This window comes from Anarhichas minor, unplaced genomic scaffold, assembly GCF_050575085.1.
Source record: "Anarhichas minor isolate MPS153535 unplaced genomic scaffold, ASM5057508v1 ptg000026l, whole genome shotgun sequence".
Taxonomy (NCBI): Eukaryota; Metazoa; Chordata; class Actinopteri; order Perciformes; family Anarhichadidae; genus Anarhichas; species Anarhichas minor.
The window spans coordinates 8604154-8628694 of record NW_027466472.1 but is presented as its reverse complement, the minus strand read 5'-3'; the positions used below and the strand labels follow the sequence as shown (position 1 = coordinate 8628694).

Here is a 24541-nt window from a genome sequence, read left to right as displayed (position 1 = left end):
CGTTGATGTGTACGCCATGGGGCAGGCAACCTTTTTGATAAGATGTGCCATTTTTTTTTTTGTGTGAAATATCAACATCAAAGTTACCTTTAAGTTGAATTATGGCACATCAAAAATTAAATATCCAATGGATCTGTAATTTAGTAATAGTTAAAAAAAACACAAATTTTCTCCCAAAATCAGGTCATTGTAATTTTATTCGATAGTATACAAGAAGGCTGATGAGAACAACCATATCTGAGTTGAAATCATTAATACCACCAATCTTGTTAATCAGTAATACAATTCAGCAAAGAAGACAACAAGTACTAGCCAATCAGAGGCAGAGTATGGTGGGTCTTCCTGTCAGGAAAAAAAAAAAATCAAACATTTCCAAAAAACTCTCTTGCACACTTAGTGTGTCATTGGTTACGCTACCGTTGCCTACCCCTTGGTGTACACTAATGCAGTTACATTGACTTGAGTTACTACAACTGAGAGGCACTGGCATTAAAATCAGCGATCAGGGCATTGACTTCAAATAAATAGCTGATTTTTGCTTTCTTCCAGACTGTGATGTATTGGACATTGAAGAGGATTCGTGAGGGAGCAGCTTCAGAGAACACTGAGCATTTTGTTGTCCTATGGATATGTTGGATATGTTGGATACACTAGAACTAAACCTTGTTTACGTGTCACTGCAAAGGAGACGGAGGACTAAATTATCAAAGAATATTTTTGGACCGTTAAACAAATTAGACTGACTGACCGCACATATGTGCTCTTATGTACACATGCTTATACTTAGTATACTAACATACTTATGTACATATACTTAGTATACTGCCCAGGCAACGGCCCAAGTGAAAAGACTTGGTTCTCATTTTCAAGTCAACCTAGATGGATTTTAAATATTAAGAGAAATCACAGTCACATCGGACTGATGATGCAGGAAATCAAAAGATTCTATTCGTCCCAGACGTGGGGACTCTAAACCCGGAGTCAGTGATTCATTTTAGGCCACCGTTCACACAAACAACCCCATCACCTGTGTCCACTTCAATGGCTGACAGACATGCACATGAATTTCAACCTGGTATCCTGTAATCATTGTGGATTAGACATGTCCCGGAGAGGCAGCCAGAGGCTCTCTGAGCACACTTTAGCTAATAGCACTACAATAGTTTTTCTGAGTGCATGTAGTAATGTGCAATGATGTAGTAATGTTACAAAACTCAAGACATTGGTGTCATGAAAAGAAAGGTAGGAAGTTGCAGAAGTAAGTTACATATGGAACAAGTAGCATTTGAGGATGTTTCTTCATATTCCGACGTCAGCTTGGGTTCTTATTACTGTCAGTCAACTTTTTGCTCTTTCTCCACGATAACTGAATGTCTTTGAGATGAATTACAGTAAAAAAAAAAAGCCGTGACTACCATCCCAGCCAGCAGCCCTTTTTCATTTTCACGATGCAATTTCAATGTGCCTCTGTTCACAGTCTATTCTTGATGAGTTTCTCTAGTTTGCGGATGCGAGAGGACTCCTGTTCAGGGGTGGGGAAACTGAAGAGAGAGGGCCCGCCGTCGGCCCCGGAAGGTGGAGTGGGTAGCCTCTGCCTGAAGAGCTCCAGCATGCTGCTCTGTTCACTGCGCTTCAGACCCTACACAGACATCCACACACAAGTACACACAAACAGGGGAAATCACAAGATATTAAAAAAAATTAAAATCTTAGAACGCAAAAACAAGAGGAAAATGGTTGGTTCACAGGAACATGCTAGAAAACATATGCTAAACAGAATTATGGGAAAAATTAAAAAAAGACGAGATAACTTAGAGACATAATGTAATATTACATTATTCTGGAAACATGATTGTATGCTTTTTTTTTTTTTTTTACTAAAGTAAGATGACAAGATAAATACAAGCCTGGTTCTGTCCAGAGGTAAAAAAAAAATCCACTTACCAGCACCTCTAAAGTTCACTAATTAATACAAAAAACAAAGTGATAAATACTACAACTTGTAGTTTTATGGATGGTTATGAGCAGATGTTGATTAGTGAACCTACTGACCTTCATGTCCAGAATCTTCTGGAAGGTCTCAGGATTTCCATCAGCCAGGAGCTTGATGTAGTTATCAACAAACACCACTGGCGGTTCATGTGGGGCCATCACCACCTGCGGAAAAGTAGAGTTTAATGTTGGTTCTCTTCCCCCCACCCCCCCTCCCTTCCTTTTCTGTGAACCATCATGGAACGACCCAAGTGATCTTTAAATGATCCCACATGGGGCAGCTAGGGCCCAAATGAGGGAGGGGGGGGGGGGGCTACAACTGACAAACCAAGTATAGTTCTAGCAGCAAACAAAGTTGAGACTATGGTTCTGTATTTAGGAGCCCACTACTCATGCTCATTTATTATTTTTTTTCCCTTTTTACACGCCAATTACTCCACGCATCGGTGGGCAAGAATTGGTTTCACCGGTAATTATTTTGCGGTTATAACGAGTCTGGGCAAAAATCTGCATTAGTCAAGACCAGGCAGAAAAGGTTTAAACGGGGCACATGTCTTTCTGGATTGGATTCTATTTTTTTTCCCTCCCTAACAATAGAGACTGGGGAGGAAAACGTGGATCGGGTAGCATTTCTTGCAGCCGCTACAAAGAAGGCAGACCAACACATGGCCGACAGACCACCACCTCCCATCTCATGCATACACATGCACGCAGGGATCATCTAAGAAAATGTTTTTCTCTTTTCCTTCACTTCTAAAATAATAATAAAAAAAGACCCAACCTGTCCTTTCTGTGTTGACTCTTTTCTACACAAGGTAACATATGTGAGAAGGTGAGCTGCACAGGGAGGGAGAGAGTGTAGAAAGAGAGGGAAGAGCAGGCATGAAAGACTCAGGATTGTGTGGAATTCTTCGCTTTCTTACTAGCCCTGCTGACTGAGTGATTTACTTAGCAACTGTCCTGGAGCCAGGCCAAAGGAAAGGCCTGTAGGGACCTTGTAAAAAAAAAAAAAAAAAAAAGAGAAAGAAAGAGAGGGAGTTTAAGAATGAACACGGGCATAAAAAGGGAGAGGGAGAGCAACCGAGTAAGGAGAGGGAAGTGGGGGGGGGGCATTTAGGCTGAACAAGAGTGGGGAAGGGGGGTTTGACTTTTAAATATTTCCCAGAAGAAAACTTTAGAGGTTGGAGAGAGAGAGAGAGAGAGAGAGAGCTGGAGCTATGCTGGGCTGGGCTGGAGGAGCGTGGAAAACAGCCACGTCTCACAGGCATCGTACCGGCCAGGAGAGGCCGTCTCACACGGAATCCCACGAACTCCGAACATAACTGAGCACTAGCTCTCAAAACAGACAACACAAATGTATTCTTCAACACTGAAAGTACTTACTCTGACAGCTACATAAAGACGGTGGAAGCAGTGGAAACTTAAAATAATTACAGTAATAATTCTCTTCAGACTGAACTGAAGCCCAAGTAGATATTCAGTTTAAACCTTCACCAATCAATATTCTTATATTAACAATTAATTAAATGAGCGCGGGTAATGTGAAATGGATCGCTAGTATTAATATCACAGTTCCCTTCAGCTTTATGGGCCGTTTTAGCAGCTTTAAGCTCATTGTTTTGGTTTTAGGACACAGACCTTCCTTGTTTTGGTGCCGTCTTCCTCTCACTTCAGCAGCAGGCTGCTGCTTTTAGCAAACAAGCTCTGACAAACCTCTATGGATTTGGTGCCTGCCCAGCACCAAACAGCTGAGAGACAAAGTTAGCGGCTAGCTGGTGAACATTGTGAAGCTACTGGCAGCTAAAGAGACAAACATTCCCCTCCGGGAGTCAACACCACAAACTCAAAATAAATATTCATGTTAGTCCAAGTGTGCTAAATGTGTAACATGTAACAAATCTAAAAAAAGAATGGTACTCAAGGTTATAGTTGCTTCACACCTGTTGGCAACATCAACAGGACAGTTTTGATTGGTTTGAGATCATCAAATCAACTGTGGAACCATAACATAACATCAAAATGTGCAGCTGTGTATAAAATCAGAACGTGCAAAAACAACACGGTTCCACTTCACAGAATTAGCATTATGCTTAATTATTTGAAATGTACAAGGAATCCTGCAGCGGGCTATTGGCAGGAATCTCAAAGTGAGCTTTGAAAATGTTAAAGTGCTCCTTCGAGTCTTTCTTGGTGGGGGGGGGGGGGAGGCCAGATTTGATTTCAAGTCACAACATCACAGAGTGTAATTTAAAACTATTGTTGAGGCTAGACGGAGGAATTCTTGTATTGACCCTCTCTAGATGGGTTTGTCTTTCAGAGGCTTCAGCCTCAGCCCAAGGTGGAAGCAATTACCTGTGAGGAACCTTGATGTTGCGCACAGTTGATGGCTAATATGCTGGCCACAGTACAAATGCTTGTCTTTACTCATATGGGCTTTCTCTCTCAAAGGCCGGAAACGTTCACAGAAGACACTTTGCTCGTTCAAAAATGGTTTTTTTTCATCATTTTATGCCTTCTTGCTACCAGGGAAAAATGCAATGTTTGCCTGTATCTTATTGGTTAGGACTGCATTATTCGTCTATCATTCGAATTATCACTAAGACTTTTCTTCAAAAGGATGTTTGCTGTTTGCAGTATCAGCTTTCTAGCCTCCAGAATGATTATTATGTCTTCCGCTGTCACAGTAATCGATGCGAATCATTCGAAGGCCTTAATGGAGTGTTAGCCACGTCTTTGAGACCTCTTCACAAGTCATGAAGATCACATTCCAGCTGAAGGGGCCCACTGGCAGTCGGATCCAGAAAAAGAGCTAGACAGTGAATGCTGATGTGAATGCATTCTATAATTCTATAATGTGAAAGCCTTTTTAATGTGTGGCAGATGAGTGGAAATTCTTTTATATACAGTGCATCCAGGGCATCTTTCCAGGGAACAAACACAAGCCTTAAACAGAACACATGGACCAGCGTGCATCCCAGTAGAACGACAGAAGAAGAGGCTATCCAATCTGAAATAGGGGAGAGGGGTTTGCAAAGCTAGTGTGCCTGAAGTCCCAAATCTAGGACAGGTTTTAAGATGTGGTTGCAATATTATAACTACATTAACTATAGCACAGCATAGCAGGATTAGAGCAGGTCACACTAACTGCTACAAACGTCAAGGCAGTCCAACCAGCATAACTTCAGGAAGGAAAGAAGGCCTCCCGGAAGGCCAAGGTAAATCAAGGGACAGGCGTGTGTGTGTGTGTGCATTTCTGTACACTCCAGAGACAGTTAATTAGGGTGTGGTGTATCTACGGCAGCCACATACCATTGTCCTCCAGGGTCTCATGAGGTAAATTATGAGGCGAGGCTAAGAATCATGTCCATCCTCCATACACCATGTTTTACTGGACATGTTTTCGTGAGTAGACGCATGGTTGCATGTATCTACGTATTTACTCACTCACTCACACCTTTCCACTGGCTTAAGGTCAACCACATACTGTGTTTAGGAATATGTTTGTGTGTGTGTGTGTGTGTCTTGTGTTGGCCCGTCTCCCACTCATTAAACCAGTAGTGCATGGGCTCGATTACTATTCCCGAGGTGTGTTATTTTCTAGGAACATGCTCATAAAGTGCTATTGTGAGAGAGGTTAAAGACCCAATTAAAGGATTATTTCGCCCAAAATAAACTCCAAGTAGATAATCTGTGTGAATGACTCAAAACAAACACTTCAATACTGGCTCGCCAATGAAACCACAAACACTCAAAGGACAAATGTTGTCTTTTGTTGCTTGTTATGATGGAACCTTAATCAGTGGAAAAAACAGTTAGCTGCAGGATGTGTCTGTCTGTTCGTGGTGAAGCGTTAGCGTCAACACCAAAGCTCGTGTTTAACTGGATATGTCAGAATTTCAATACCAAATCTGAACAATGGCGAACAAGAGATAAAGACAAGTCATTCAGACCGCACTCAGACAAAAGGGTCCATCGAAAGTTCCGAGCCTTTAAAGGTCAGAAAGTGAAGCTTTGGTTGTACAAATAGCCAGCATGAATTCAGCCACCCAAATTAAATGTGATAAAACCTGAAGTGTCCCATAAAGATGAAGTGGCTCTGATAATGTGTTTAAGTTGAACTACTTTGTATTTAGAGAAGAACTCAAGTTCTCATTAAAATCCATCAGTTAAAGATACGGGCTCATTCAGCGTTTATACGTGATGGGTAAACTGTTTGAAACAATCTCTCGACTGGCCTTAAGAGCAAGGTTGAGTGGTTTTCCATCTTGCATCTAAGGCGCCTCACCTTTAGGATCATCTCTGCACGGGTCATGCCTTTCACCACTATCTTGGTGTAGCTGGCAGGTGCCTTGCGGAGAACCTGGGAGCCTATGGAGGGCAGATCCAGCAAGACGGTCTTCAGGGAGTGAGTGTCGAGGAGGAGCTGGTTGAATTGGATACACAAGTCAGAAACTCCGGCATAAGAACAGTTATTCAAGATTAAATCCGTGTGTAAAGCATGAATTTTCTGAATTAATACACGTGTAATATCGCACATGCATGTACGGTTTAAAATGTCCTTAAGATGATGACTCACAGCGCAGCTCAAATGAAGCTTTGGGAAAGCGTTAGCATAAATTAGACTTACTTGTTCAGCGCCCACCATGCTGATAGGCTTACATCGGAACAGGTGGTTGATAAATTTGGGAATGAAAGAACTAAGGAAAGAAAGAAGTGAGAAATACATCAACTTTGGGAACATTATGGCTTATTTATAGAACAATGATGTGCATATGAATGTGTGTGTGTGTACATGTATCTTACTTTGTGAACTTGATGCAGAATTGTGTGAAGTATTTGCGTGTGGAGGCCAGATTGTCTCTGATGTTCGGCACATTTTGTTTAATGTGCATGATGATTGACGTCACATAAGGACTCTGGTCACCCACATGCTCCACACTCTGCCACGGCATCTGAGAGAGAGAGAGAGAGAGAGAGACAGAGAGACAGAGAGAGAGGAGAGAGAAAGAAAAAGAGAGGCAAAAATATGTAATTTTAATGATTGGCAATGGTATTAGATTCCAAACTCTTTATATTTTATGACCTGAATGTGTGACTATTTGTGTGTGTGTGTGTGTGTGTGTGTGTGTGTGTGTGTGTGTGTGTCAAACCTTGCTCATAGCAGTAAGAGCAGGGTCACAGGCAGCATCAAGATCTTGAACGAGTAGCTGGATACTGTTTGAGATCACACTGAGAAAACAAGACAGTAAATAATTAACACCATTAAAACATACTCTTCACATTTATAGGTAGGCTCTTTTTTGATATGAGGAACATTGCTGGTCCGGTAGTTGTCACTTACGTGCTGAATGTATCCATCTCTCCTGTCAAATTAATTCTTTCCACCAGGAGTTTATCTACCTTCTCCTTAAGTTTCTCTTCCAACTGGAACATACAAAAACACAAATATAAAACACATAAAAAGCGTACTTTGAGTGCACCCTTTCAAATGTTTGTTGGTCTATTTTTTTAAATACTGAATTAAATTGCGTGTGTTGAAAAACAGCATGGGTGAAACCTTTAAGGGTTTATTGCAATCAGAACTGCCACTGTGAGTTCCTTAAAACGCTGATGAAACACGGGTCAAACATTGTGTCACTGCTACATGATGGGCATCGCTTATGTTCCCCATCATATACAGTCACTGCAGTTCAACTTAAGGCATGGATTCATAGATTCTTCAGGCCTCAAGTCTGTATTCTGAATATGTATACATGCCTGTTGTGTGGTAGCCAGGCAGTACTCCGCAGTGCTGAGGATGCTACAGATCAGGCAGAGCTCGTCCACGGTGAACTTTGCAGCTTCTGAGCCTTCTTTCTCCTTCAGCAGACTGCTGATGGTCAGACCCACGCTGTTACTGTTGGATCTGGAGAGAGAGAGAGAGAGATAGACGTAACATCACTAAAACAGAGAAAGAGTGGGATATTACTTGAAGTCCAATCAGTAGTTTCTGCCTCAAATGATCATAACTGTAAAGAAATAGTCTACTAATGATGAATAATGAATATTTAGCTGTTGTAAAAGTGTTAGTACTCGTATTACGGTATCCATCAATGTTTGAGTGATTGCTGGTTTAGTCTTGTGTATTTTAAAGCTTCGTGGTGACTTCTCTTTGTTTACATTCGGATCACAGATCACTGTGTGCCGTTAAGTTATAGGGTGAATTAGAGGGATCAGTGTTTGAGACGATCCCCAAGATGCTGTGTATTGCTTTTCCTAAAACTGGCTGATGTGGACCTTCTTTGCCGACTGCGCTTTAAGAAAAACTCTTTGAGTGACCGCATGTAAAGAAGTAATAACCGAGGCACAACAGGCATAACTACGAGCAGACCCAAGTGTCCGGATGCTGCACGGACGAGGCTTCAGCAGCGGCCCAGTCATTAATAAACGTCATAACGGAGACGTGGGGAAAACCACAACATAGTCCAAGCTCCTTTCGAGGGCCTCTCTCCAAACCTCGCAAAACCAATTCATAGCACACCACATTGGACGACCGCGTCTGCAAGTGTACGCTCCTGCGAAGCCTTTGAGTGCATCTCAGTATCGTGTTTGCATACAGCTCAGAGTATGACATACATTAGTCAGCGAGCGCAAGAGTGTAATTAGCGTGCATGAGAAACAGAAACAGAGCACACCTGTGTGTTTGTGTTCACCATAGCCAGTGATGATTTCTGATGTTGCCACTGAGCCAGATATGTTTTTACTGGTAGCATATTAGGCTTTACCACAACATAACCAAATCCAGATCCCTCAGAGCGTGCCATTCCAATCCATCAAACACAGCGAGGACTGTAGACATTACGTTTTTAAACTAAACTCCTAAACGGCTCCATCACCATACCAAAAGAATGAACAAATATGCGCATGACTTACTTGTTTATGAAAAATGAATCCTAATTAAATCTCTGTTAGTGTTACCGCCCAGAAAATGTAATGATTCTCATGGATGGAAACAGTTGAAGTACTAGTGAGTGTTCTTGTTAGCATGATGGTGTATGTGTGATTGATGAATGCTGTGTTTTGAATAGTTTTTGGAAAGTAATGGAGATCTATGCCACAGAGAAATACACAGGCAATACTTGTCAGTATGAGTAAGCCATTGTTGGCTTATGCCTGTTAGTGGTAATCGTTGAAAAGAAGAAAAATTAGAGAAAATTAGGCTTTTCCTTGTCAATTCAAATCAGTCAGACTGTCTTAGAGCCAGCATCTACTGACCATTACAGAACATATTAATTCTTTCATATTGGCTTCAGCAACTGCCAAAGCATAGAGTGTTGAAGTCACTCTGGACGTGTCTTCATATTGAAGCTGGGTGCTTTAGGAATGTCAGTAAAATGTACCGTTATTGTCGTCTATTCAGCACCTTGCAACAATGTCATGCTCAGACTGACCTTCTGTTGCTACATTGAATCTCTCTTTGTTTTAATTCTACTATGGGACAAAGTGTACGCACGGAAAACCACGAGTATCCCTCGCTCCGTGTTAAGACTGTCACCTCACATACATGACAAAGGACAATTCAAATATAGGACTTTTTTAAATGACCAAACCTGAACCATTCTTACTTGGGCAGGTTGCCAGAGAGGATCTTCCAAGCGTACTCTCTCAGGAATTTCTGGAAGATGGTTGTGAGGGCGATCATTGGCTCTCCGGTGCTCAGTTGGGAACACTGCACCATGCACTTCTTGTAATAGACAAACAGGTCAGCGCAGCTGGGCAGCACTGCTCCGCCCTCCTCTGTGCCTGCCTTGGGCGGACCTTGAGCTCTGAAGTCAGCCACAAACCGGTCAATCAGTTCGCCCAGGTTCCTGCAGATGCCCGAAAATGTACAACCAAACCCACATAGGTTCAAAAACACATGCGCACGCGGGTGGTTTGGATTAGAGGCACATGAAAGGAATTACATGAATCAAATATAAACATTAAAAACATGTGATTGGTTCCTAAACCCCAAAGAATAAATAAAAGGATAAAATAACAAGCAGAGAGACAGAGTGCCGCATGGATAAATAGGAGAAAATATTCCAAGCATATCAAAATCCTCAGTACTACAGTCAACAGGTCCACAGTCAGTTGGTGTGGTCCAATCCTACTGAATCTTGGAACTAAAGCCAAGGACAAAACAAGCAGGCCACTGTTCTCTCCTGCTATGTCCCACTGGGAACAGGCTGATCTGGCTGTTGCCTGTTTAAGGCTTTTGGATTGAATTGAGGTTGTAGCTGCGGAATAGGTCAATCCTGTCCCCTCGGAGAGACAAACGGCATTTAACGGTCCAGAGAGCCAGGAGCTGCATGCAAGCACAGCAGTCCCAGAGCTGTGCTCAGTATGAGGAGCGATCAGCATGACTGGGGAAGGGGACTGATGGAGGAGAAGTGAAGGATGGTGGTAGAAGACAGAGGAAGGGGAGGCGGGAAGAAAACAGAAAAAGACTGTAAAAAATAGGGAGAGAAATACGAAAAATATATATTTAGAGGGATTGAGATGAAGAAAGAAAGAATGAAACAAAGATTACACAGAAAAAAAGAGGGGTACCAAAAAGGAATTAAAATAAAGAGGTGGGAAGGAAAATAGGCAGATCTGCTGTGGCAGCACTTATTCAACCTCCCTCTCTCTTTCTTTCTCCCAGCGTCTGTGGTCGTGTAGCTAATGGGAAACATTTCTGCCACAGTGGAGACAGAGGCATGTACAGCAACAAGAGATGGAAAGACAGAAGAGGCCATGAAGTAGAATGAGAGGTGGGGGATCTGATTGATGAGTGGACAATGGAAAAAGGAGGCAAGTGCCAGCTTTAAACACAACCAGCTCCTGATCCTGGCCGCGTGTACCACAACCCAATTTGGCCCGGTGGGCTTGTATGAGTGAGTGTTGCTCACTTGTCTTGGGATTCTATGTAGACGTAGAGATGAGGTTCAAAGCACTTCGAGACAATGCCATGGAAAGGGTTGTCCGGAGCTTTTGGCTTCCTTGGCTAAAAAGAATGAGGAGAAGGAGTTCGTGAAAAAACAGGATTGAGGTTCAGCTCCTGATCAGTGACTTTATATTTTGCCTCCAAACACAGTTTTCAAGGATAAGGTGGTGTCACATGTTAGAAACTGAAGAAATGTACTTCCTATGCATAAAGTACACTTAGCTACCTAACTCTGAATAAAGGCTATAATGGTCATTTTTTTGTTGATACTATTTTAAAGAGGCGTGGATTCAACCTAATGATCCTTTCGGAGGCTGTAGTTTGTGGTTATGTTGAACGGTGTTGTGTTATAATGAGAAGTATTTCTTAACCTCAGTTATATTAGAGTGGAGTAGTTTCACCTTTGGTGTACCCAACATCCTTCAGCCACGATAGTATTCTTGTGTTCAAACTACTGCCTCATAGGCACATGGTAGTAACTTGAGGTAGAACATGGTAGAATACTTAAATATGGCTGCTACACCACTGTTCTACTCATATTCCCTTTATGAGGAGCACAACAAAAAAACATTCATAGCTGCCTAAAGAAAGCTCCACATCAGAGAATGCCATAACAGGTCCGATGGGGTCCTTCCAGGCCAACTCACCTTAGCCAGATCCTCGTCCTTATCTGCGCCCACATCCTCACCTCCCTCGTCCTCCAGGAAGGGGTTAGTAGACTCGAGAGGGCTCTCTGGCTTTTTCTGCTATAAAAGCACAGATAAAACTTTAGTATTTTTTTTCTATTGCTCAATTATTAAGAGCAGCATTAAGGGTTTTACTGCCACTAAGGCATTCCATGCTGTGAATACTCTTAATGGACAGAACTGTTTCTGTAATTATCACAAACTCTTTTAAATACAATCCAGGTTTCATCATTTGCTTCCATGTTTACGGAGACCATTTTCATGGGAGGCTTTGGTGAAACTGTACCTCCAATTATAAAATTCCACCCAACCAAATCCCTGATTGAATTACAGAACCAAACAGGCATGGGTGTGAACTGAACTGAGGACAAAAGGGCCTCTGACTATCCTAAATATTATCAGTTCTGAACAAGCTTGGCCTAGATGTCCCCCGACAAAATAATCATAATCCGTCCATTCTCTTTGCATCGCTTTTACCTCCACACGCCAACTTGACCTGGATTAAAAGGTTTCTTCAAGCTGTGACAAAGAGAGTACTCTTTGTGTGTGTGAGTGTAGAACACAACAAGCTACGGATCTGCAAAACCAGCAACCTCGATGAAATATTTTGCCTTAATGGGGTAAAATCTGCATGCTACCATTTTGCTAAAACAACACCAAAAGTTTCCAGCTGTAGTTGATTATGAATAGACCTGTATGCACTGTTTTTCTGTGTGTAAGTTTCTCACTCCAGGTATCTCCGTCAAGGTGCATCCTGTGAAACGTTTGGCCAGAAGACCCTCGAAGTTTGTAGTCCTCTGAATAGCAAACAGAAGCAGCTTCACTTCGATCTCCTTAGCGCGTGTCCGCATCACTTTGGCCAGCTCCACCCTTAGAAACACACATGGAATGAAATTGGACATATCATCAGTTTGACTTCTATGCTCTGACATCCCAAAATGTTTCCAATGATCCTTGTTAGTGCACAATCTTTTCATTTGTCCTTTTAGCAAAAACACGTCTGTTTTCTAACAACACAACGACAATTTTTGCCAGATGTTTTGTTATTGTCAGCTGGAGCTGGGAGTAACGCACAAACAATGCCCACTCTCCTTCTTCCCTCGTGTAGTTGTGGGGAAAAGACTGAGAAGTGTGCGCACTAGGCCACTGCTCATGTAGGCCACCTTCTTCAACTGTACGAGAAGCCAAATCACAGACTCAAGTCAGGCACGCGATACCAGTGTGGTTCACTTCATAATGCAGAGAAGTCCCACAACCAATTTCTCAATTCCTGCCTTTGTAATAGTCATTAAATAGGCTAAAGCCACAAACCCCAAAGATTCATAGTCTAAGATCACTTAAATTGCGACGCTTGTTCCTCGATGGGTTTTTATACTCTGTGTCAGAGTGTGTATTTACCTGGTGATGTGGCAGAACTCCACAGCAACACGCTCCGTCATGCACCACTCCTCAGGAAACATGCGTCCATACTTCTCCTCATAGTCCACCAGCTGCCGTTTGATCCAGGCGTAGCGGCGATCAATCTTGTCGAGCCATGCAACCTGAGCAACAGGGTACGATACCGTTTCATTGATACCTAAATACCACCTTTTTTTCAATCATTTATATTATTAAAAGTAAAATTCTTACTCACATCTTGGTTTTCTTGGAATAATACCAGGTACTCTGAGAGGTGTTGCCTGATGAACTTTTTGATAATCTCCTGTTTAATGCGCGGATCCAGCACATTGGCCACCAGACAGGCATCTCTCAGCACGTTACTGGGACCACCTGGTCTCTGGATGGATGACGTAAAGTTTTGTACGGGGGGGGGGGAACAAGACAAGAACATTATCTAAATGGAGATCAATGGAAGTAATGTGTCCAGAAATAAAATGGAAACGTAATAAATCTGAAAATCCAGATTCCCATACAACATATTTACCTTGGAGCCTTGAGAGGGGAAAGATTCTTCAAAATCTGCCAGGATCTGAGTCCCCAACTCACTCTGAGCTGCCTTCACTCTGAAATGGACAGAAAACAATGAGACAAAATGATTCAGTGGTTTCTCAATCAGTCAAATGTCATATTGGAATGGTGGCAATTTCATGTTGGAAGCTTCCAATATATAAAAACCTTTTATGGCTAGTTTAATGATTCTCCAAAGAATTGCAGAGAAAGGCGCTATTTACAAGTTACTTGCTGGAAAACCTCAAGACCAAAAATGTTTTTGAAGTGTCACATCACCCACATAAAATCGCTACTTTAAAATATTTGGAAAACGACAAGAATGGTGGAGAAATGGAAATATAATGAGGGCTACTTAGACAATCTGAGTCCTGTCCAGCGATTCTGTGTTCATCCAGGCCGGGTTAACCGAGGACAGCAACCCAGAGCAATGACAATCGTCCAGAATAAACAGGGAAGGTAATATCACAGACGGATGGCAACTGAACTGCGAGCCTTCATTTCAAGTGCTCGCTGTCGGCTATCGACTCAAGTACCCACATGTGTCTGGCCAGCTACTGAGTATGAGACTCTCCAGCTCCTGTTTAAGATGCGCCTCACACTCTGATAAGCTGATGTCACAGAGAGCAAGCTGTCAGCAGCCGGCCTGACTGTGTCCAGTCTGTGGCTGCTTTTTGTTTGTGTGTGTTAACACATAGTATACAACAAAGCCAAAGATGTTGTCTTCCCGTCAGCTGAACCGTGACAGTGACCGTGTAGTTCAGACAGTGAGGAAAGCATCGAGCGATGAAAAGAAAAAAGGCTTATTAAAGAATAATCTGAGTTGATCCTGCTGCACTGACTCCATTTAGTCACGGTTCAAAGTACTGTCGGGACAAAAGGCCAATTTCTTTCACAGAATTAATGAAGGAATATGGAAAATGTCAGATCAAGGCTCTAATATGCATTTAGACTGTAACCCTGTAGAATTTAACATTTGGTTAAAACTGAACCATGCCTTTTTTGAGCTGGAAAATTCCCGTATAGTTTTTACAACAAAAACTCTTTACTCTATTTTAATACAGAAATATTCCACCTAAATTATTCTACCTTCCCACTCAATTTTGTTTTTACATATTTTTATGAGAAATCTTAAAGTAAGTCTACTCTTTTGTTTCATGTATGAATTCAGAATGTAATAGAAACGTGTCTTTTATTGTCTTGCTCTCATTAAATATACAGAAATGGTTTGATTATATACAGTAGGTAACAATACTCGCCGGTGTTACTTTTCCTCCTGGCTGTAATTCTGTGAACTCACCATCTGATCCAACATTCTGCCTCTATATCCAGCCTGCCCTTGTTTGTCAGAGAGGTTTTTCTACTTACTTTCTATTAACTGTTTGTGTCCAGCTGTCTGTCTGTCTGTACCCCCCCCATGTCTCTCCTATCATCTGTTTCTCCAGCAGTGTATCTTCTTCTACACAGCTGTTGTTCGGTATGAACACAGTCCGCCACACCTCAGTCACAACAGAACAGATGGTCATCCTTTTTTTGTTTTTTGGGGATCAGCACTACTTTGAACTTGAACATCAGCTTGGACAATGTGTCCCAAATTGATTCCAATGTCCTTGGAAAGTAATATGAAAATGGAAATTTAATCAGTCAGGACTGTGGGAAACAACACTGTAACAATGCACTTTGTTCTGTGCATAATGTATTAAATGCGTTTTATACAAACACACACACACGTACACACCTACATATGGAGACACACACAAATCCTCAGATAATTATGCCCCTAATCTCTCACAATGAAAGAAATTCTGGCATAATAAGACCCTATTCAGCGTTTCCTTCCTGTGAGTTCCTGTATGTGTGGGGTTGTGCGTGCATGCTTGTGAATATCTGCATAAACAGGATGTAATACACAAAATACCTCCAGCCAAGTTCAGCGGACGAGCTATGGAATATTTCAGCTGTAAGCAGAGATCGAGCTTTGAATTGGCTACTGGAAATAAGCGGTTATTACAGCTATGCTGCACTCAGAGAAAGTGAAGCTGAGTAAAATACGTGAAGAAATAACTTAATGTAAGCACATACAGTATGTGTGTGTGTGTGTGTGTGCGTGTTAGTTACCTCTCAGAAAGCTGTCTGATCTGGGGTATGCCCATGTACTTGTGGAAATGTTCAAGCACGTTGACCACTACCTGCAGCAGGTTGGCCACCTCACCATACTGCCTTTTTCTGGTTATGGCTCTGGAACAGAACACAACATGTGATTTGTTTCTATTATTATATAAAGAAAATATCTATGTTTATATCCTCTACACTAGAATTGTAAAGTGGTTACGCCACACAGCTATGTAAATAAATAAGCCAAGCATCAATCTAGCTGTATATCTCTCACAAGTGTAAATTCATTCATAACATCAGCTGAAGGTGAGATAAATCCAGCATGGCTTTGCATACAGAATACAGAATATGGATACTAGAGATTAAAATGATTAAGCCCTTTTGTGGGGACTGGACAGTGTGATGTTCTTTTTCACCCGTATGGGATTTTCTTCTTGTTTTGCAGTTAAATCAGATAATTCGTCAATTTCATCAATATACGTTAGCTGCTTTAACCCCAAGGTTTTTGGAAATTGTCGACATTGCTGAAAACAGATTTTTGAACCTTCTGTGGTTTCGGGGTTTTATGAGGTTTGATACAAGACCTGCTTTGTACTGGCAGCAACTAATCCTTTTTCCTAAAACAGAGAGGGCATGTCACAACTACAGAGACACTCAACAACCCCAAATACTCTATTATGGTCGAATAAGTTTTAGGGTGAATCGTGAAATGTGATTGTACCCACTCTAAAGAGTCAACACCCCTTGCCAACATGTGCAAGTGGTTGAGGGTGGTGATGGATGTAGTTAGGTGGCGCTTGGCATGGTCCAGCTGCTTTATGTCCCTTGTAATCTCCTTGACCTGTGCAGGAAGAGGAACAAGTCAGACTGGTTGGTCGCAAATCGCATGAAGACAGGAGAAGATAAAAGTGCAGAGATGGGAAAAGAAGAAGCAGGAGAAGGTGAACAAATGTAGGTGATTCACTGGATGGAGTGATGGAACAATGAGAAACAGAGCCAGATGAACAACACACCCATTGGTTTGGGAAATCATTGCTCCTACATGCCTCCTGAGGGAGGGTCTGCTTGCCAATCTCCCCCTCGTCCTTTCTTTACGCACCCAGCCCACTAGCCTTCCTCTGACACACACGCACACACACACACACATGGAAGGTGCATTACCTCAACTATAAATAACTCCTCCCACTGTCCTCTATTGTAACGGAAGGATACAGGGTGTATCTACCCTGTGCTAGGGTCATGGATCATGTCCCTTATACGCTTTAACAGGCCAGCTTTGTGTGTGTGTGTGTGTGTGTGTGTGTGTGTGTGTGTGTGTGTGTATATACCATTTGTTCAGACTTCTCTGCCTTATCCTTGATGTCTTTGATTTTGCCAAAGAGCTGCTGGATGGCGATCTGGGCCTCTTCCAAAGCCTGCCAAAAACAAACAGAGGAATATGAAATATACAGAGAAGACCCAATTTCAACTGGGGTTTAAAAAAAAGACACAGATAGTGTGTGTATGTCTGTATTCTTAGGAATGGGCAACACAACGAAATAAGCTTTAAGTTCGGACTTAAGTTCCAATTCTAGCACCAAAGTCCAGCTCAGTCCATCACTAATCATGTCAGACAAACACACTAAGCAGGAACAGCAGCAGGAAGTGGAGGACAAAAAGGAAAACCAAACAGAGCTGTTGGACCATAACCTTTAAAAAGAACAAAGGGATGAGAAACTTCTCACTCCTCAGCTCGACTGAGCCGACAGCTACAGAGTTTTCTATCTGTTGGCTGGTTAATCAGTGGAGCAGTGGCGAGTCAAACGGTACAGACAAGATAAAACAAGTCTTCTGCTGTTTGGTGGTTCCACGAGATGCAATACATGCGTGTCTTTCAGCGGATAAAATATGTTTCTATCGTCATCCGAAAACAAATCCTAACAGACTGCACTGTGCTATAATTGTGAATGAGTAAACTTAACAAACGCCTCCCGTGTCTGCTGGAAATGTCAAAAATGAAACAAAAGGGACAGTCTGGATTTTCTTTCTGGATTTAGTTCATGGGCAGAGAACATGGAAACCTTTTCATGAAAATGTGTCATCCCAAAAATGAAATATAAGCGTCCCTTTAAATTTCCTAAATTACCTAAGAATATGCTACACTGATAATACTTTGTTGTGAGAAGCAAGGCGGTGTGAGGAATCATTGTGTGCCAGCCTGGGTCAAATTTCCAAAGATATTTTCCAAAGATATTTTCTTATCCACGCACCACTGGCAAAAAAACCCCGCTTATGTCTGTTTCCAGGTCTGGTTTACAGACTAATTGTGGAGCTATCTAGATATCTGACATTGATAGGTCTTAGTTCTCCCACACAACTTCCCTTCTCCGTTCTCTACACTGGCTCCCTGTAACAGCTCGCATCCAGTTTAAGACTCTGGTGCTAGCCCGACAGGGCAGTGAAAGGAACAGCTCCTTCCTATCTCCAGACCATGCTCAAGCCCTACACCCCCGCCCGACCACTTGGCTCTGCTGCCTCGGGGCGATCGGTCGCCCCGTCGCTCAGAGGTCCCTGCGGCCGATCGACCCGGTCACGGCTGTTTTCTGTCCTGGCCCCACAATGGTGGAATGAACTCCCCACTGACCTCAGGACAGCAGAGTCGCTGCCCATCTTTCGGCGCAGGCTGAAAACTCACCTCTTCAAGAAGTACTACCCCGAGCCTTCCACTTAGCACCTATTGTATTCATATTAGTTTGTTGCACTTATTGTATTCATATTAGTTTGTTTCTGCGCTGTACTTTTGCTCTGGTTTATGCTCTTAGATGCTTGTTTAAAAAAGGAGATGCACTTGACTTCTGGTGACTAGTAGTTCTCTTGAATACCGATACACTTATTGTAAGTTGCTTTGGATAAAAGCGTCTGCTAAATGACTGTAATGTAATGTAGTCTAATCGCTGCATAAAGGCTGTCGCCGTAAAGGCTAAAGAGAGATTGTTAGCAGTTTTAACAGCCTGTAAAAGCCGGACTGGATCAGATAACATTAGACAGTTACAATTGTCAGATAGTTAACCTGCTATTTTAATATCTTCCCATCATCTGACATGGCAGCTGTTCTTTGATGGTCCTAAACAGAGATTGTGCTCTGACATCTGATGCTAAGGTAATTGGCTTCACTTGACCATTTGTTGTGACACAACTTGACTCTCCTCAAATTCACACACACTCCCCCTTCCTCTCCCCCCCTTCTCTCTCTCTCTCTCTCTCTCTCTCTCTCTCTCTCTCTCTCTCTCTCTCTCAAGGAATGCTAACAGCCGGCACCAACTGTGCAAGGAATTTACCGAGTTTACAAGCACCTCTACACAAACATAAATACAGCTTGCACTGGCAGCAGAGGATTAATTCTCCCTCCTGATTGCAGCACGTGGTGACAGTGTCGCGGAGACACAGTCAACACGACGCCATACGACCAGGTCATGAAGTCACCAAAGAGACATGTTGACATAATAATAATTTATTAATTGAGTTTATGATTCATTTCCTTTCATTAATCCCTCCATGGAGAGTGTGAACCTGAATGTCCTTAAACTCAGCTAAAAATGAATTTACTCTGTGTAATATGACTTTGTGCCATGGAGGCCAGACAGAGAACCTTTCTTCAATAAAGATAAGCAGAAGCTGACCGTAGCTTGCATGCATCCTTCTTTTTATGATTTAAGCCACCCTTTGGTTGTTGGGTGATTGGATAAATGAATTGGGGTGGGGTGGAGGGGGGGCAGGTAGGTTATGTGATTACGCTTTGATCTGAGTGAGGAGGAAGGGAGTGCCATTGACTCTTTAGAGCGGTTCCCCGGAGGACTTCTTGAGCAAACAAAGTGCATGCAGAAGAGGCCAGAACCTCCAAGGCTGCAATTGTCGCTCATGCAAACTCAGCTGAGTCAATCTGGCTCGCTTCCTAGCGCTCATTTCCTGTATTTAGCCTTGAGGAAAGCAGAGAGAGACCACTGCCCTGCAGGCGCCTCCCTGCCCAAGATTGTTATCTGCTCTCACACACAAACACACCAAGTCCGTGTGTCCCTAACATGCAATGAGCAGCACAGGTCCCAAGGCACATATAGGTGGTATTATGGAGTTCCCATTGAGAAGCTTAAACAGGCTTTGGATGCACTTCCCCCTCTGACAGACATCAGTGTAAGTTCTGAATTGAGGGCCAAATAGAATAAATCTGATCAACCAAACAGGTTTATTTTGACAGTTGGATCATTGCCTGAGCACAATGCTTCATGTAAACATTTTTAAAGAGACAGTTTAAAGAGAAGAGCGCTTCACTTAACAGAGGAAAGAATAGCACATGAAGTGCTTTTGTATAGAAGCCCTCCTAGTGTTAAAACAATTGTTTAACCATAGCTAAGCCTGACAGTAAATAATACCCAAAGCACCACTTCTTCTAATGTACTTTGTTATAAATACGCTGCAACACATTTCCTTGAATGCTTTTCCATTTGCAAAGCGAAACGACATTTTGGCGCAGCTGGTGTTTGCAGATGATGTTAGAGTCAGAGTTAATAGGCTATACTGGAAAAACATAAGAGGCACAGACTGATAAGGTATGTAGAGTGTGACACTTTAAAAAATATATAAATACAGAAAACAAAAAGTCATAAACATCATAAATTAGGAGGCAGAAGAAAGAAAGTGTTTAGAGCATATAAGAGTAAGAGTTCTGAGAAGATGTAACTAAGTACATTTACTCAAGTACTCAGGTACAAATTCAAGTTACCTGTACTTTACTTGACTATTTCCATATTATGCAATTTTCTACTTCTACCCCAATACTATTTGTCTGACAGCTTTAGTTACTTTTCAGATCAAACTTTATAATTGTACAACAGCATATGGGGTATAAACTCTTGACCTGGCAGACTACAACCAGATACAGATATCTTCTGTGTGTGTGTGTGTGTGTGTGTGTGTGTGTGTGTGTGTCAAGTTGTGTACATTTGCCAGATACAACCAGAGTGGTCGGGATATTCAACAAACTGCGCTCATCTTTAGCACTTTAGGAAATAACATCTGTAATATTTTGACCACATGAAATGTCCCAAATTAAAAGGGATTAGTCTGGATTGTGCAGAAATTAGCCGCATATGAGCACTGCCATCATTTCTATTTAATGACGTCATTATAAACGGGTCTGTCTCTCTGCCACTGGACACCATGTATCACAGTCAATCATACCGTCACCATTTAGGCTTGTATGTATGCATCCATCCTAATGTAATACAATATACATTTCAGTGTTTATTGTTTGTTTTCTTACAAATGAAACACAGCCATCAACAAACTAAATATCAGCTCTATTAGCTGTCAGGGTCAAATCACTCCCCAGCTCAGACTCCCCCTACTTTCTCTCTCCTCCTGTCTTGCTCTCTCTCTCCTCCTGTCTTGCTCTCTCTCTCCTCCTGTCTTGCTCTCTCTCCTCCTGTCTTGCTCTCTCCTCCTGTCTTGCTCTCTCTCTCCTCCTGTCTTGCTCTCTCTCCTCCTGTCTTGCTCTCTCCCTCCTGCATAAATGTTGCCGTCTAGGATTTCAACCATGGGATTGCTTTTAGCTCAGTGAGTGAGTTCAGTCAACAGCAGAAATTACTAAATTGCTGATCTTTTGCTTTTATTCTACTGCAGTCTTTATGTTTCAATCGCCATCTTGAAATGTACACCTCTCCCGTCTTTCCGTCTGCAGAAAGGATTTTCCCTCTGGAAATGTTGGAATGGCACTGTGGGGTTGGAAAAACAAACTAAAATGATTGTGTGCGACTGTATAATGTTATTGGTCTGGAGGGGATTTGGAGTGTTTCCGCTACCAAACGGCAGCTAACTGGGAAAGACGGGGCCACCAGGCCAGACACCCTGACGACAACGCACACCTAATCATGTCAACTGGTCACAACGTGCACGACTCACCCGTCAGGTGTCACATTCCCTTAAAGCCACCACTCCTTGATAGAGTGAGGACTTGGATTGAATCAGCGAGGGCAGTTTTTTTTTTCCGTCATCCTCCCACAAGAAAAGGCAAAGACTCAAAAGCCTGGGTTTAAAAGAAGTTTAAGTATTTACATACGAGAATATAGTTCCCAGACGTGATTTCCGTGGAGAGGGGCAGTTTGAGCAGTTGGAATGGTTCTGAGTCATCTTGTCCTTTTCCATGGAAGCAATGTGGAGAGCGGAATGAGCAGACCAGCGGGTTGACTCTGAGTTGGGAGCAACCAGTGGCACTATTCTAAGGATACTGTTTTGAGCACCACAAGTGATGAACAGGTCTGGTGGTTTGTAAGTAAAATATGCAAAAGTAGTTGGAAATCTCCCCCATTATCCCCCATCAGGACATGCAAAGTCTACATGTTTCTACAATAATGTGTGAGTAACAATACTGTTTACAAACTAAGACCAACACAAATATCGATCAGCCTTTGTGAATAACTCATAACAGATAAGCCTCTGGGGGCAAGGGGCTATATGTTTTGGGGTCAGGTACAGCCAGCATTTCTGTGTGCTGCTCAGTGTTTACATCGTCACACAATAGCCGGTGGGTTCAGAGATTGCATTTTGGCCAATTCCACTTCATTTACTTTCCACACGGACTGTTTACCTGCATCCAACCAAACCCTGCTCACGTGTCATTGGTCACTACTACTCGGTCTCCAAGTGGAAACCAGAACTTTTCCGATGTCAAAATCCTGTCCCGTTGCCTACAGAATCTGCATATGAATGCAGAATCTGTTTATAGTGACCATCATAACAAAATAATATAATTCAAGAACTTCTGTAAGTACGACACCTAATGAAAAATGTATCGAAAATAAAAGAAATGTGATATTTCTGTCTGAAAGGTGACCGTCATTGCAGAAAAAGAAGTTTTGTTGATGAAGTTTGTATGACCATTGGTCCCCAGATGACTTTCAGCTCGACTCACCTGTCTGCCATCCTGGCCCACATTGGTCTGGCCTCTCACAACTGTTCTGATGTTGTCATCCAGGCGCCTATCGTATGTTACACAAGATGACAAAAGTCAGACTGAGGGTAAACTACAGATAAAAGTAAGAAATGCGTTATCAAGTCGTTGACGTCGACTCACCGGATCTTCAGTCGGATCTTGTTTACCACGTCATCAATGTTAGCCAAAGACTGAGGGGAGACACAACGACAAGAAATCAGGGAAACATGAAGCAACCTTACAAACAGAGGAGAATGGATGAATAAACAACCAAACACCTTTCTATCAGTAATACACTTTATTATATGATCCTGCTCTTTAATATGTTGTGCTGTGGACCCTATATTTTACACAAAACAAAACACATCTGTAAGCAATACATACTTTGTAGCGTTTAATGCATTTGTGCTTAAACAAGCTGATTACTTTGCTTTAAATTATAAAAAAGATGTTATATTATATTTACATGTGTAACCCCTCACCTGCTGAATAACCACACACACACACAATCAAATTAGGTAAAAAGGCATGCAGACTACTAGGAACCCTTTTATTAATTATAAGCACAAACTACAGTGACCCCTCATGGTGATAGAGTATACACACAGACATGTATACGGATTAAGTATATTATAAACCATATATACAATTTAAAAAAACACATTCTTTTAGGTTTCACACTAAAATGGATATCAGTTTGCGTGACACCAGGGTGAGTCTGGCTGCAGATATTTCTGTGTCACTTCAGTGTACCTGCTCGGTGGGGAACAGTGTGTTGATGTATTCTACAGCATTGAAGTCTGCTCTGTCCAGCGGGTCCTGGCTGGGGAACACCTTGTTCACAAGGGACAAAAAAACAGTTAGTCAGAGAGTGACAGGCACAATTACACTGAATATTTAATGGTGTATTCATTGGGATGACTTAATGACTCCTACTGGCTAACGTCGTCGTTATTCAACGGTCATTACATTACAGACAACCTGTACATATAGCTATACGTTGTTAACGTTAAATGAGTCATGTATAAATAACTACAGATGTCAATGTTTTCCTAACATTCACTATGAAAGCCTCATACAAGTGACAGTAACAGGTACATTCAGCTTTGTAACGCATTTTTTATTTCCAGCTAGCGTTGACGTCACCCCAATATGTAGTTAAACTACCCGACAAACGTTTCTTAAGCTAAACGATGTTTATATAGTATATACAGTATAATCGATTTTAAAGCTGTCGTTAGCGGCCATAACACAGTAACGTTAGTGTCACATCCAGCTAGCCTGATAACACAGCTGGTCTGTTAGCAACACCCGGTGAACAGTGTTTAAAAACCCGCGAAGGTAACGAGGTCAAACGGCTACCTGTTCAATGGCTTGTTGCACCTCTGGGGTTAGATGCAATATAGCCTCCAAATCCTCAGCAAACTCCAATTCTTCTTCCTCCATCATTGTCAAAACATAACCAGAGCTCTCCGGCATACCACTTCCTGGTGAGGAGGCTTCTGGGAAACCAGGCGACGCTGGAAAAGCGGTGCTTTCATGACTATCGGAAATCTGAACTACATTTTGAGTGTCGGATTATTTTAACCCACACACGTCTCTCGCTTCATCTTTCTCCCGTTTCCCTTTCCTGCCTGTCATTGGGTGCAATTTTAATCTTTAGTCAGATCCATCTCCCTTTTGAAAATGCACATGAACATTTGATCCAACAAAGTGGTAAATACGTCGATTATATGGGTTTATAACTAGGCCTTTGATAAATTATTGGTTGGCAAGATGTAAGAATTAGAGGCAGGGAGTCAAAAAAATGACGAGTATAATTAATTGTAATCCTTTATATGTTTGCAGCATATTGTTGGCTGACATTCGAAGTACATAACAACTGTTTAT

The 24541-nt window shown here is 42.1% G+C and overlaps 1 protein-coding gene across 1 annotated transcript; it reads right to left on the bottom strand.

The window, feature by feature from the left end:
• Positions 1-179: 179 nt before the first annotated feature.
• Positions 180-24159, bottom strand: vps53 (VPS53 subunit of GARP complex). The gene is made up of 22 exons (XM_076100093.1): positions 24014-24159; positions 23405-23485; positions 22793-22842; positions 22631-22697; positions 17016-17102; positions 16413-16528; positions 15691-15810; positions 13550-13628; positions 13259-13402; positions 13024-13166; positions 12354-12495; positions 11587-11685; positions 10905-10999; positions 9597-9839; positions 7750-7897; positions 7334-7416; positions 7143-7221; positions 6796-6944; positions 6620-6689; positions 6278-6415; positions 2053-2157; positions 180-1639 (listed from the first exon to the last, which is right to left on the bottom strand). The coding sequence occupies exons 1-22, from the start codon at positions 24128-24130 to the stop codon at positions 1472-1474; spliced, it is 2523 nt and encodes an 840-aa protein (XP_075956208.1). The 5' UTR covers positions 24131-24159; the 3' UTR covers positions 180-1471.
• Positions 24160-24541: the final 382 nt, after the last annotated feature.

What these genes read in the sequence shown, in the direction of transcription:
- vps53 (XM_076100093.1), bottom strand. Translation starts at nt 24,130, where the DNA reads ATGCCGGAGAGCTCTGGTTATGTTTTGACAATGATGGAGGAAGAAGAA. An exon ending in TGGGCCAGGATGGCAGACAG is followed by an intron (nt 17,103 to 22,630) that starts GTGAGTCGAGCT and finishes TGTTTTTGGCAG; the next exon opens with GCTTTGGAAGAGGCCCAGAT. An exon ending in TCCCCTCTCAAGGCTCCAAG is followed by an intron (nt 13,403 to 13,549) that starts GTAAATATGTTG and finishes TCATCCATCCAG; the next exon opens with AGACCAGGTGGTCCCAGTAA.